The sequence below is a fragment of the Cariama cristata genome, unplaced genomic scaffold (genome assembly GCF_000690535.1).
Source record: "Cariama cristata isolate BGI_N322 unplaced genomic scaffold, ASM69053v1 scaffold737, whole genome shotgun sequence".
Classification (NCBI taxonomy): Eukaryota; Metazoa; Chordata; class Aves; order Cariamiformes; family Cariamidae; genus Cariama; species Cariama cristata.
Window position 1 is genome coordinate 1 of NW_009626838.1, and position 12782 is coordinate 12782.

Below are 12782 nucleotides of genomic sequence, written 5' to 3' on the forward strand. Positions count from 1 at the left end.
ATATTCAATATTTATTTTATATTTATTTCATCTAAGATTTTCATATTGCATGAAGTCGAATGGCACAGAAATCAGATTTTTCCTGGAAGAATAACAACCTTACAGATAATGTGACTTTTGGAAGGAAGAGAGGAGAGGGTTATCACAGGACTTGTTTTCTAGAATTCAATTGTGAGACTATTTTATTGGTAGGGGACAAGAAAAAAAAAAAGGGGAGTTGTCTTCCTCGTTTGAAAGAAAGATCCAAATATTGGAAGTTCCTGCTGTTCAGAAACGCCATGTTTTTGAACAGTTCTACTAATCATGTAATTAGATTCATGCTGCAACAAGCTCCAGATGGGTGCACTCTTGCAGCCACTAGGAATCCAGTGAAAGCCAGGGTGCTCCATATAAATCCAAATGAAAATTGCTGATGAATCTGCACTTATGCTGAAAATCCACTTCTAATTCAGCATCTGCTGAGTCTTCAGTTGTAGAAGGGAAACCTTTCCCTCGACAAAGACCAGACACTTTCTCCCTGTCAATGACTAAAAGATCAATAGTGGTGTAGAAGACAGTCACAGGCCACAGGTTGTATGAAGCTACACTGCTGGCCAGATACATTCCTCTGCTGACACTCCACCGCTATTTCAAACACTTCTCACTGTATGTCCAGAGGCTGCTCTTTTGCTTCATGCATCTCAGAACCCTGCAGCACTATGACTTTAATCCGTAATTGGAAACCCCAGATTTCTTTTTTTAAGTGAATTTTAAATATGCTCAAAAAGTTCAAGAGAATGTGCCAACAACACATTTAACATCTGGCAAGTTTTCTGAGAAGTACACACATTCTGGGTGACATCCTTATCCCATCATTTAGTGGAACTTACATTCAAATAGAAAATGAAAAAAAAAAAATTATAAGGATATCTGTTTGATAAAGTCAGAAAATGGAGAGCGATAGTACCTGGTCTGAATGAACTAAAAAAACTCAGCCAGTAGTGTAGTCTGGTTATGAATAAATAGAAATTGAAAAGACCATAGCTGTTAACTAAAAAATACTCTTTATGTTTTACCATCTGCAGCTCAATAGTTTATAATCTATTTTAAATTCTTACCTAAATTATCAACACTTGCGCTGGATCACCATAGAACCATTTTCTCCACTGGCTGTTTTGAGAATTTGAGTCTTTGGAAGTACATGCTAACACTGTAAAATAACTTTAACTGATCAGGCTTCTACCAGTCTTAATCAACTTGCTTAAATTTCATAACACAAAGTTAACAACTCAGCAAAAAAAAAATACAGAGAAATGAGCGACATATTCCTCACTCATACTTACGCTCTTCTTGATTTTTTTCTTTCCTTCTGCAATGACCATCCAATGCAGCATCCTAGAATGAGACAGGTCAGTACCATCTTCTCCATAGATCCAGGTGACGTACAAAAGATGGTTGTAATATTCTATTGAGGTAATCTCGGGTTAAATTTCGTAACACAAAGTTATCAACTCAGCAAAAAAAAAAATACAGAGAAATGAGCGACACATTCCCCACTTATACTTACGCTCTTCTTGATTTTTTTCTTTCCTTCTGCAATGACCATCCAATGCAGCATCCTAGAATGAGACAGGTCAGTACCATCTTCTCCATAGATCCAGGTGACGTACAAAAGATGGTTGTAATATTCTATTGAGGTAATCTCGGGTGCCACTGGTGCTGAAGGAAGAAGGCAAGTGTATTACAGACAGGGTTTAACACAGCTGATTACCAAATCCAGTAATAAACTTCTGCCAAAGGATACTGTTGGGAAGAGAGCATCATAAAGATAGCAGAAAAATATTAGTAAAAGCATCTGCACCTGAGTGCTAGCTGAAACGAAACCCGGCATATAACCTGGGAGATACTTGGAACAAAAATACATTTTCGTTTGCAAATTCTTTTGGTTTTAAAAAAAAAATCATGAAGATACTGCCTGATACAAACTATTTTTTCAGTCAACATATTTATAAATGGAATTCAAAATCAAGTTAAAAGCCTCAGATATTGCTTCACTGTTTTATAGCACTGAAAAGAAATGACAATCAGTGAGAAATAAAGAACTGTCACACTGAATAATTTGGATGGCTTTTCCACAGGAAAAAATATCTTCTCTTCACCAAGCTTGCATCTTCCTAGGAAGAAAAGCCCTAAACTTGCAGTTTTCCAAAGAACACCTTTTTGCATAAAAAGTTATGGCCACCTTTGTTCCCAGGATGAAAGTCCCAGCATCACAGAAGGCAGCTGCCAGCTGACAGCCATCTAAGCACCAAGTGTCCAGTCTACAGGCATACAGTAGCTACATTACTAGGTATTAGGGGAAGCAGCTATTGTCCCTCCTCTTCCTCCACACATCCAGCTCCAACCCAGCGCCGTCCCCTGCCCTCAGCTCAGACTGCCCCACCGCAGCCCCAACAGCCTGTTTGATGGCTTGTCTTCTGCGGGAGCTGCCAGCAAGTCCTTGTCTCCCTGTGCAGCCCAAGAAGACAGACAGCAACCTCCAGAGCAACTCATCTCCTCCTAAAATAGGTATGTAAGATGAGAATTACCTCCTGGAGGTGCCTGTCTATTTATTGCAGAAGGGAGTATATCTGGTCAGCTCACCTTGATTGCCTAATTGGGAGGTGCAGGTCCCCAGTTAGGATTTAAGTCAAAACCGAGCAGAGATTCAAAAGCGAAAGTCAGTGATTGGTAAAGATCATAACCTCCCTCTCAAAGTGGTATCAGCAGGATAACCTGATAAAATGGGGAAGTGTACAAATCTGTGTGCTTGGCAGATTCTTTAGGAGCGCCGTAGGGAAAAGGATACAGACCGATTGACCTTCCTCTGCCCAAGGCCCGCTGAGTCCCGCCTGTTTGTGCAGTGGCCCCCCAGGGGCCGCCTGGCACCCCGACCCCGCCAGCAGCAGAGCCCGGGGTGCCAGCACAGCGGTGGGTGCCAGCGGCCGAGACAAACGCAGGACGGGCTCGGCGCTCGGGTCTGTTTGAAGGGACCGCAAGATGTCACTGCTGCTTTGACGAAGGCTTCTATGACTTTTGCACCGAGACATTCGTTAGCGAACAGATTTACTGAAGTAATCGCTGAGGAAGGCAGCAAATACAATGCACGGACAATTCAGAGCCATTGAGAAACGTTTAGTAAGACTATTGTCTCAAATCAATCTTGAAAATGTCCTTTTATGCTGTTGTGAGGAAGCAACCTTATTTAGTATAAAATCTTTAAAAGTAATGCTTCTTTTAATTTCTAGAGTTCCCAGTCCATCCCTGCGCAAGGATTGTGTATCCCTTACAATTTAAGGTCACAACTGGCATGAATCTTATACACTAATAATAATTTCCTCCTATACCTAAATATTGATGACATGCTTTCCCCTCTTACTTTTCACCCAGCTGTTCACTTTAGGTATCTGGCAATGAATGTCCAGGATATGTGGAATGAGACTCAGGGCCAGGGCCTGCGTGACCCACTCCCCTAGAACCATGTTCCACTGGGAGATGAGCGGCACAGAGAGGCTGTAGGAAATTACATCCCGTTGCTGACCTGGCCCAAAGTGACAGCTGAAAGCATCCACGGGACCAACAGGCAACAGACGTGGGAGTACTCACTAACACCAAGAGCCTGTCTTTCTTACTGGTTTTGCTTCTCTAAAAAAGCATTCTCATTGTAAAAGAAAATGTTGGTGGTCTAAAGTGCTCTTGCTTATGATTGCTTTAAATCCAGCTGTTTACAGCAGGTGGCATTAAAAACTCATTAGTCACCACAGCAACACTGGCAGCACCTCAATTTCTCTCTCCATTAAAACAACAGCGTGCAACTGCTGCTGCAGGAGTGTGAGAGAACAAATACCGCTTCTGGTAAGTCCCTGGGATCCCCCAAATCTCCCCCGTTCTCCTGGGGACATCCTTGTGTATTCCCCAGTTGTTGTGGGAGAGAGGTATATATAATCTCGTCTCTTGTAATACCCTTTTCATTCCAGGTACTGCAGTTCAGTAAAGCCCTAGCCTTGCTACAGACTCCACGTGAGCAGTGGGACGCTGTGTTAAGGAAATGGTTTGTCTGCTCTGAGCTTTCTGCAAGGTGTGGTCCCAAACTCCCAGATGATCCTTCTGCTTTGTTTTAAAACGTCAAACTCATGCTCCAGGTGTAGAGGTTCACTTTCCAGTTATACACAGAAGAACTGACAGATGGTGTACTGTCAAGAAGACTACAAAACCTTCATTCTAGTATTTTAAAATTCAGGGCTTTTTGGTGGGGTTTTTTTGTGCGTTTTAATTCCTGGCAACCTGTGCAGGACAGGTAGCATTGTTCAGAATGATGCAGAAAGGGACGAAGTGCTCCATAAAACCATCTGTTCCCTCTCTGGAGAGAAAGAGGTTGAGGGTGATAAAGAAATCCGCAGTCCCTTGGTAACTTGAAAGAGCGAAAAGGCAGCACCTACTGGGGACAAACATTTCAGAGCTGCAGACATGAAAAATGGGCATGCTACTTTCTGGCAAGTTAGCCTGATAGCACTCCGTGGACAAAGCTGAAGAGATTGCAAGTAGTAAGGCAATCAGAGGACAGGAGTGTATTTAATGCTCACATTCAATGGTGACCATCTATTGGTAAGCGTTTGTAATTTGATCAAATCAGATTTTTTTGTTAGGACTCTTCCCTTAAAATGCTGTGATCTGGCTCGCTGCTATTCAACATTTTCATCAATGCTCTGAAAGTAAAAGCGCTGCTGACAAACCACACAAGTAACATGGCAACTGGCAGAGGAGTGGAGGATATGGACAGTTCTGTGATTTGAATTATTGGCCCCTATGCTGGGCCTGCTCAAACAAAATGTATTTCAAAGTACCAGGTGCAAAGTTGAGTATTTAGGGAAAAGGTATGTAGACAACAGCTGAAATGATAAATTCTGTTAGAAGCCACAGAATAGAAGTAAATCAACACAGACTTCCAGTGTGATGCCATAGCAAATGCAATCATCTAGAGGCGCAAACAGGAGAGCATTGAATAGGGAGCTGATTTTGCCTCTGTAGAAGTATTCAGCAGGTTGGTATTACACTTTCAGTTTTCATGTACTTTGGTAAAGCCAGTAAAAATTAGAGAGGTAGAGTGGGGGGAAAAAAGTAAAAAAGTACCATGAGAAAACACCTTACAGTAAGAGCATCTGAAGAGTTCTTTGGAAGCAAATTCTTAACAGAATATAGTGAAACTAAATTTTGTATAGAGAGGGGAAAAAAGCTTTGTGTCTCTTCAGTCAGTAACAGAAAAGTGTAACAAGAATTATGGACTGGATATTAAAACTAGAAAAATTCAGATCAGAAGCAAAGGATAAACCTTTGATAATAAGAGGAATTAAGCATTGGCACAACTTTCCAGTTAGATATTTTCACTTAAGACCAGATGACCTTTTTGAAGAGAGGTTTTGCCAATCATAAATGGATTACATTGTCTACAAGATTAATCCATTTCTGATTTTGTCTACATCTGCTAGTTAAGGAGTTGATCCATTTTTCATCTAATAGCAGTAACAGTCTTTACTTTCACCATACAGAGATCCAGACTGATCCTGATGACAGCTTATATTTTAGAACAACCTTAATCTCTCTCATTTCTGCTGGAGGTTTCTGGAGACCATGCATTCAGCTGATGGAAGAGAGTAATCCAACACTATGCTTTGCATAGGAAAATTCTATATATTCATTTAAAGCAGTCTTCAGACCTTTCCTTAAAAAAAAACAAACAAAACCCAAAAAAAACCCCAAACCCCCAAAACCCCACTTAGCTGTTAAATATCCTACCTGGCAAGGATCTGCAGGTGAAACACAACACCCAAGTTTGACTTTCTCAGCACTTCTGCTTCTGGGAGCATTTGCACAGTCTTTTCAGATGGCCACTTACCTGTTATGAAGCTGATGGTGGAGCTGTCACAGCAGCTGAGCTCTGGGTCCCCCCAAGTCACCATGGTGACCCGGAAATTGTAATACCAAGCAGGCAGCAGGTTAGCTATTCTCTGTAAAGTGACAAAAGACAAACAGCAGCTCAGGATAAAATTCATCATCATGATGGGTGACTCTTAAAATACAACAACATTTATAAATCTAGTGCCCACACTCATTTTACTGAGCTCCCATTCCTTACTCCAGGGGAAATCTCTGAAATCTGGCATTCGAGTATATTCAAAAATCTGTGCAGTGGGAGTGAACACAGTTGTGATGGTTTTGCTGCTGATCCACATGCACGTGGTCCCAGGTCCTACTCGCCATGGGAACCTCTCACTGATTTCCAGGGCAGTGAGAATGATTCCCGCAGAGTGATTTTCCATCAAGAAATTCTGATTTGACGAAGGCAGAATATTTAACTGGAAAATGTAGGCTTTTCTATTTTGATTAAATAGGGTTTGAGGATAAATTAGAAACAATGTTTTTGACTTAGATATTGTCACTTCAAAAGACTTACTTTTTCCAATTTTCAAAGTGTATTTCACTTTGTATTATAATTTGTTATAAATGAAATATGAATGAAACATAAATGACTTATGATACATAAATTATATATAAATACAAATGAGATTAAAATGAAGTATACAATGTAATATATTTTGTATTATAATATCATATGCGATATTTAAGTTAAAATTCAAATACTTCCCTTGACAGCACAAAACACTTCAAATATTTAATTTTATGGTTAAATAAAAAGCCTCATGATATTTTTAAAATTCAAAATAAAAGCAAATTGGAAATAACAAAAATTTTCAACAAATTAGAAATTGCTGTTTTTACAGATCTCTGCTGTTTGCAGTGGCCGGGTTTTTTTTCCCCAGATACTACAAGGCAATCCAAATATAGAGTTTGTGGACTATTTTCTTTATGTGATTTAGAAAAAGTTGTATCCAATTAAAACCAAAACCTTGAAGATGCTTGGACTTCTTCTGACATGCCGCTGGTGTAATATTAAAAATACCAACATTGCTTGGACAATTTTAAAATAAGACACAGAGCACAAAATGAACAAAGCAACTAAACAGAGTGAAAGGGAAAATTAATTTCCAAAGGTTCTCACCAAGTGATAATGCTTCAGGAAATAATTTTTTATCTAAGCTGTCAGATAGCTTGATTTTTGATTCCCCTGCCTTCCCACTGGGCTTGACACTGTTGCTCCAGAATACACCACTAAGAGATGTCAGTAGATCATAGGGAAATTCGTGCGACATGGTAGGATTCTGGAGCACCACCGGAGAACCCAAACAAAAGTTCACCGATACCTACCTGTATGTTAAATGCCATAACAGAAGAACAGGGAGACACTTTTTCTCTAATTCAGGCTTACTCTTTAAAAGTATTCTTTAAGAAATGCTCACTTTAGCTGAGATACAGCACTGTCGCATTTCAGACAAATTCAGACAAAGGAATTCCAACTCAGCTTCCTTGAATAGAATTTGCAACAGTAAGGGACAATATCATCTCATTTTCTAATGAACCACATTAACTCTGGAAGATGACATTACTTCTAAGATGACTTGGATCACTCAGATACTAATGTAATTGTGCTGAGTCATGATTACAAGATATTAATTACTCATTTGGTAAGTTATTTTTGTTTTTAATTTCCCTGGAGATTTATGTGCTAGATTTACAGTCATGTACCCAATTACAGTTAAGCCACTGTAGCCAAAATGACTCCACAAATGATATTATGCAAATGAATTGCAGTAAATCACTGTGGTTCTCACAAGCAGCAAAAGTTATTGCTAGCCTTTTTGCATACTCATAACTTTCTGAACAACTAACTTCAGCTAAAATTGCTTGCTGTCTTGTGCTACAGTAAAGTCTGAATAAAATCTGTTCACCTTCTCTAGGAAATAATGGGAAAGAGGAGGAAAAATTCACTTTATTTCTGCAAAGATCTGTGTGTGTATATGTGCATGTGTGTTCTTCTAGGGACCAGTCTCCACCCAGTTGAAATCCTGGCGTAAGTCTTTGTAGCTTCAGAAACATGAAGGCTATTTTCACAAGAGCGTCTCTGCAGCTAAGCCTTCCAGATGGCACATTACAAGACTAGCCCGCAAGACCCAAATCCATATTATCAATATTAATTATGTATATAAGGCTTTGGACCACTCCCCCCGAGGAGATGATGAAATTTTTGAAGCCTTGACTGATAAACTGACCTACAAACTGAGGCTGCCTCTGGACTTGCTGAACGTGCCCATTTGTCAGCAAAAGAGGCTCATCTCCTATCTCATCAGTCTGCTTAAAATTTAGTGTGGTTCAGCTGGCATTCCCTTACTTCAGAGCAGAAAATGCCTCTAGCATCCTGGCCATTTTCTCTGCTTTGCCTGGAAAAATGTGTCAGACTTAAAGGCATATATACACATTCACGGGGGAAAGGCTGGGCAAAGAAAGTCACAAGGTGCCAGGGCCACACAAGCATAGGAAAGCAATAGTCAGTAATGGTCACTTTACCACAGAGGCAGTTAAGGAGATGGTTGCTGCTATTTCATAGTAGGTTGTCCACTCAGATGTCATTGTTGATGGGTTGAAGTAAAACATTTCTACAACGTATTTCCTGAACACGCCAAGAAAAGGTCTGTTCCAGCTCAAAACCACAGCAGTAGGTCCCAAAGGGTAAAGTGTCAGATCCTTTATTCCAGTGGGCACTATAAACCAGAAATTGTGGTTAGTAACGTGTATGTTATCCGTTACACCTTATTTTAAAACAATACCTTTCCTTAACCAAATTCTACCTATTTCTGGTTTGTTTCTGACTTTAATTCCCAAGAGCTTCCTTGTCACAAGCAGCCAAATACCATTTTTTCAGTATTTGTTCTCCAGTTTGTGTCTACTTTTCCAGAAATGACTACAGGCTACTTTGTGTTGCCTGCTTAGCTTGAGATAAAGTACAGGGCTTGCTTTTTCATAAATGGAGGGTTCCATTCTACTTTGAAAATCAGGATGTTTAGGAGATATTTCAAGTTGCTCAAAAACAAAAGCATCAAAAGCCGTAACACTTTGGAAGATGAAGACTACAAGAAAGAACAGTTTTTATGTCTAGCCCTCTTTCTCTGGGGAACCTAAAGGTGCTGTCATGTATTGCTACTCTTGCCTCACAGATGATGACACTGAGAGAGAGGAGTCAAGTGATCTGAAGAATGTCGCATAAGAGCCAACTTCTGCAACCCTTACTTGTCTGGAAAGCAATTATTCTTCACGACTTAACTGAAGCTACTTAAATAAGTGCTTTGCTAACATTTGTAAGGGTTGCGGAGCCCCAGCTATTGCGCACCTAGTCAGAGCCAAGACCAGCACCCAGATTACTTCAGGCCATGGTAGCACGATTGCCTTTCCCTTCATAAATCATTTACCACACCTTTTCTTTACTTTCTCTAAAGTGTTAATAGTCACCCAGTGAAAGTGAGGCTTAGGATAAACATGGGCAGAAATGAATACTTTTAAAAATGTATTTTATCTTATTTCAGTTTCATTCATCATTAACCATGACTAATAATTTCACAGAACAGTTTGTTTTGCAGTTCTACTATTTTAATATAAAATTCAATATCCTGTTATGACATGGAAACTCATACAACTGTTGTTTTACTGCATAAAAACATCTCCTTTATAATAAGAAATGTATGAGATGTTCTGTTTAGAAACTGATCACCATTTTTAGTTTAGTAAGAATGTTTTTATGGTTGTGAGGCCACAAAAAAGTGGAGAAAATGAAGGAACTTACTTACTTTGGGAATATATGATTTTATTTTCCCAAGTGGAAATAGAAATTTACAGATTTCTGAAGTAACTACAGTAAGAAAGAAAATCAAAAGCATTTGTAAAAATTGTCCAATTATAGAGATTTTTAATAATAAAGTATATACATTTTTACTTACTATTTTTTCCTTTACTGAAATACACCATACTCTCTTTTCAAATTTTTATTCAGACCCACTTTATGAAAATATATAAGGAGATTGCCTAGAATGAAAAGGCTCTCACCATATTCACTAGTCCACATATTTGCTTTCATTTAAGGACTCAATTCTTAACAGGTTAACTTTGTTTTTTTTCTGTTTCACTTTCTTTCCTACACCACCGAGACGAACCGGAATGAAAAATACTGAAGATCTCTAACTTTCTGCCACCTGATCTCCCACAAGGCAGACTATTTGTCAAAAGGAGAAGCTTGGTGACTCAGGTTAAATATTTCTCTGCAAATGTAACTCTACACATGGAATCTCTTTCTCTTTGCCCTTTCTCTTCTTAATGCATTTTGTTAAAGTGGTAACCTTAACAAAATAAATGATACTGATCTAAAAGATACTAATTCTATCCTAAGTGACTCTTTATCCTGAATTACAGGCATGGGGACAGCAGCGCTGCCAGCTGGCAATAAAACCACATTCTTGAAAATGTTTCTCTCGGTTTGAGAGGGTTCTTCTTATCTTCATATCTCAAAGCAGAGAACATCAAGATCCATAATTAAGCTCAAGAAAATCAAGGCATACACAACTGAAGTTGGTGATGGTCTGTAGGAGATGGCACTGTAGAAGATAAGCCAGCTCTTCTGACTCTTAGCACTGTGGCCTTCAGACTGGGCCACATTATATCCTTCATAAAGCACATTTGCAAGGAATGTGTTAGCAGCAGTCCCACACACTTCATAAGACAGTGGGAATGAATCACCTCTAGGAAGTGCCCACATACCTCCATGCACCACAGACCAGCTACAGCTCAGGCTGTCTACACCTAAGTGAGGTGACTCCCACCCTACATGACAGAGACCATGAGCACTGCTAGAGACAAACGTATATTCAGGCGTCCAAGGGTGAAGCTGGTTCTTCCCGCAGGGCCATTCTCTGTGCGAATCCTGGTCATAACTGCTCTCTAGTTAGGTTTGGTAATAACTTAACATTTAAATGTGAAATATCTATCTTCCAGAGAAGGAGTATTTTCCCCACCTCAGTAATGGGCTAGACTGTGCAAGAAAAACATTGTCAATAAGTGTTCGTTACATTTGAAATAACCAACATGAGAATTTTGTACTCCTTCATGTGCTCTAAGACTTAATGAATATACTATACATATTTAAAAATGAAACAAAACAAACACATTTCAAACAGCAGATGCAGGGGTTACCAATGGAAAATGTAACAGGATCAGAAGGCGGTCCCACCAACGGTCCTTTCCGTAAGTAAACCACAACTTGGTACTGGGCACCAGGAACAAGATTTTCAATGAGGCTGCTGCTTGAGTTCACCTAATAGGAGGGGAACACATCAGATATGAAGTATTTACTTGGTTAATTAGAAGAATATTGAGACTGTACTTGCACTACTCCAGTTACAAAAAGGCATGATTCTGAACACACTGGCATCAGCAACTAAAACTCCATTCATTAAATCCAAAATGCCAAAACTGTGAAAGTGGTCAGGATTGACTTGACAAATGATTTGACTCAGAGAATCACACTTGCCTTGCTGCGTAAGGCCAGCTGTCACACTGCAGACCCACTCTCTCCTACTGACAAAGTTTATTGAAATATTCAGGTTACATCATTCATATTCAGGTGATATTATTCAGGCTGGAGTATTTAGACTGTGTGTTTTCAATAAAAGTCTGAGGCTTTTCATCGGCCATCTGATTCATCTCCAGCTATGTGAGCTGAAGGCAGTGTTATGGGAAAGCTGGCTTCTGAATGCTTGTGTTAAGTGACTGCATGGTGAAATCAGAGAGGAATTACTCTCTTTCACTTCCCCTGCACAGCATTACAAAACCTGACTAAGGGACGTTGTGATTTTTCATTTCAGTTTGAAACATCACCATTAAAGTTTCTACTGTGCCACACCAAGTTTCAGCCAGAGCTGGAGGCAGAATGTCTGACCAAGTGATAGCTGGTCTGATACAATATGAAAAGTTTTATCTCCTGAAAAGCCAGCTAACAGCAAATGTACAGAGCAGCTTTGAGGAAAGGACTTCATCCACCCCTTCTAGAACTGCAGGTTGATATTCCTGCTAATATTTTCTTCACAATCTTCCCGAAGTCTGTATCACAGCCATCTTTCCCCTGGTGGTTTACTGCAATGCATATGAATACATCAGTGCCAGTATAGATTTAGTGAGGAACAGAACTTGTCTTTAACAGCTGCTTTGGAAAGCTAAATCACTTTTAAATCATGCATAATGTTAGATATGGATAGAACTCTGCACTGAATTTTGCCCTTTTGAGTTTGTGAAGGAGATTTCAAACCAACAGCCGTTAACAATTCCAGGTATAATAAGCTGATAAAATTTGATTAGAGGTGGTATGAACATTTGTAATGGCAGAAAGAAGCAAATAACTGTATGTAGACCTTTCTACCTATTTGCAATAAACACGTGCTTACTTTTCCAGATATTTTGTTTATTCACAGATTAGCTTTAGGTACTTGTTTTTGAGTTTGTAGATTAATCCTGTAGTATTTACTTTAATCATATATGTACATACTTGTGATCTGTGGTTTATAATCACTTACAGTATTGTTTTGCTTCCTAATTAAATGACTGCACTTTTAATAAATGGAAGGAAAATAACTCATTGAGATTACAAGCTAAGTCTGGAAAACAATTCTCAAATTGTCATGAAAAGACACTTTCAAACATTTAATTTCACAGCCATTCTTGGAATAAAACTGAAAATGTTTTGACAAAGATTAATTTTAAGAGACATTTTTAAAGATGAAAATCTACTGGGAGTGTTAGCGGTCTCCTTCCATGCCCATGGGCGAGCTGAG

At 39.3% G+C, this 12782-nt stretch overlaps 1 protein-coding gene across 1 annotated transcript in view; it reads right to left on the reverse strand.

The window, feature by feature from the left end:
• Positions 1 to 1322: 1322 nt before the first annotated feature.
• Positions 1323 to 12782, reverse strand: part of LOC104164735 (receptor-type tyrosine-protein phosphatase O-like) — a gene marked incomplete at its 3' end in the record, with an annotated part of 29653 nt that continues 18193 nt past the window's right edge. The window contains exons 7-11 of the mRNA XM_009704168.1: positions 11149 to 11269; positions 8479 to 8672; positions 5912 to 6023; positions 1537 to 1698; positions 1323 to 1444 (exon numbers count right to left, since the gene is read on the reverse strand). Coding sequence (XP_009702470.1) covers positions 1323 to 1444; positions 1537 to 1698; positions 5912 to 6023; positions 8479 to 8672; positions 11149 to 11269 — 711 coding nt within the window. The remainder of the gene's footprint in view (positions 1445 to 1536; positions 1699 to 5911; positions 6024 to 8478; positions 8673 to 11148; positions 11270 to 12782) is intronic.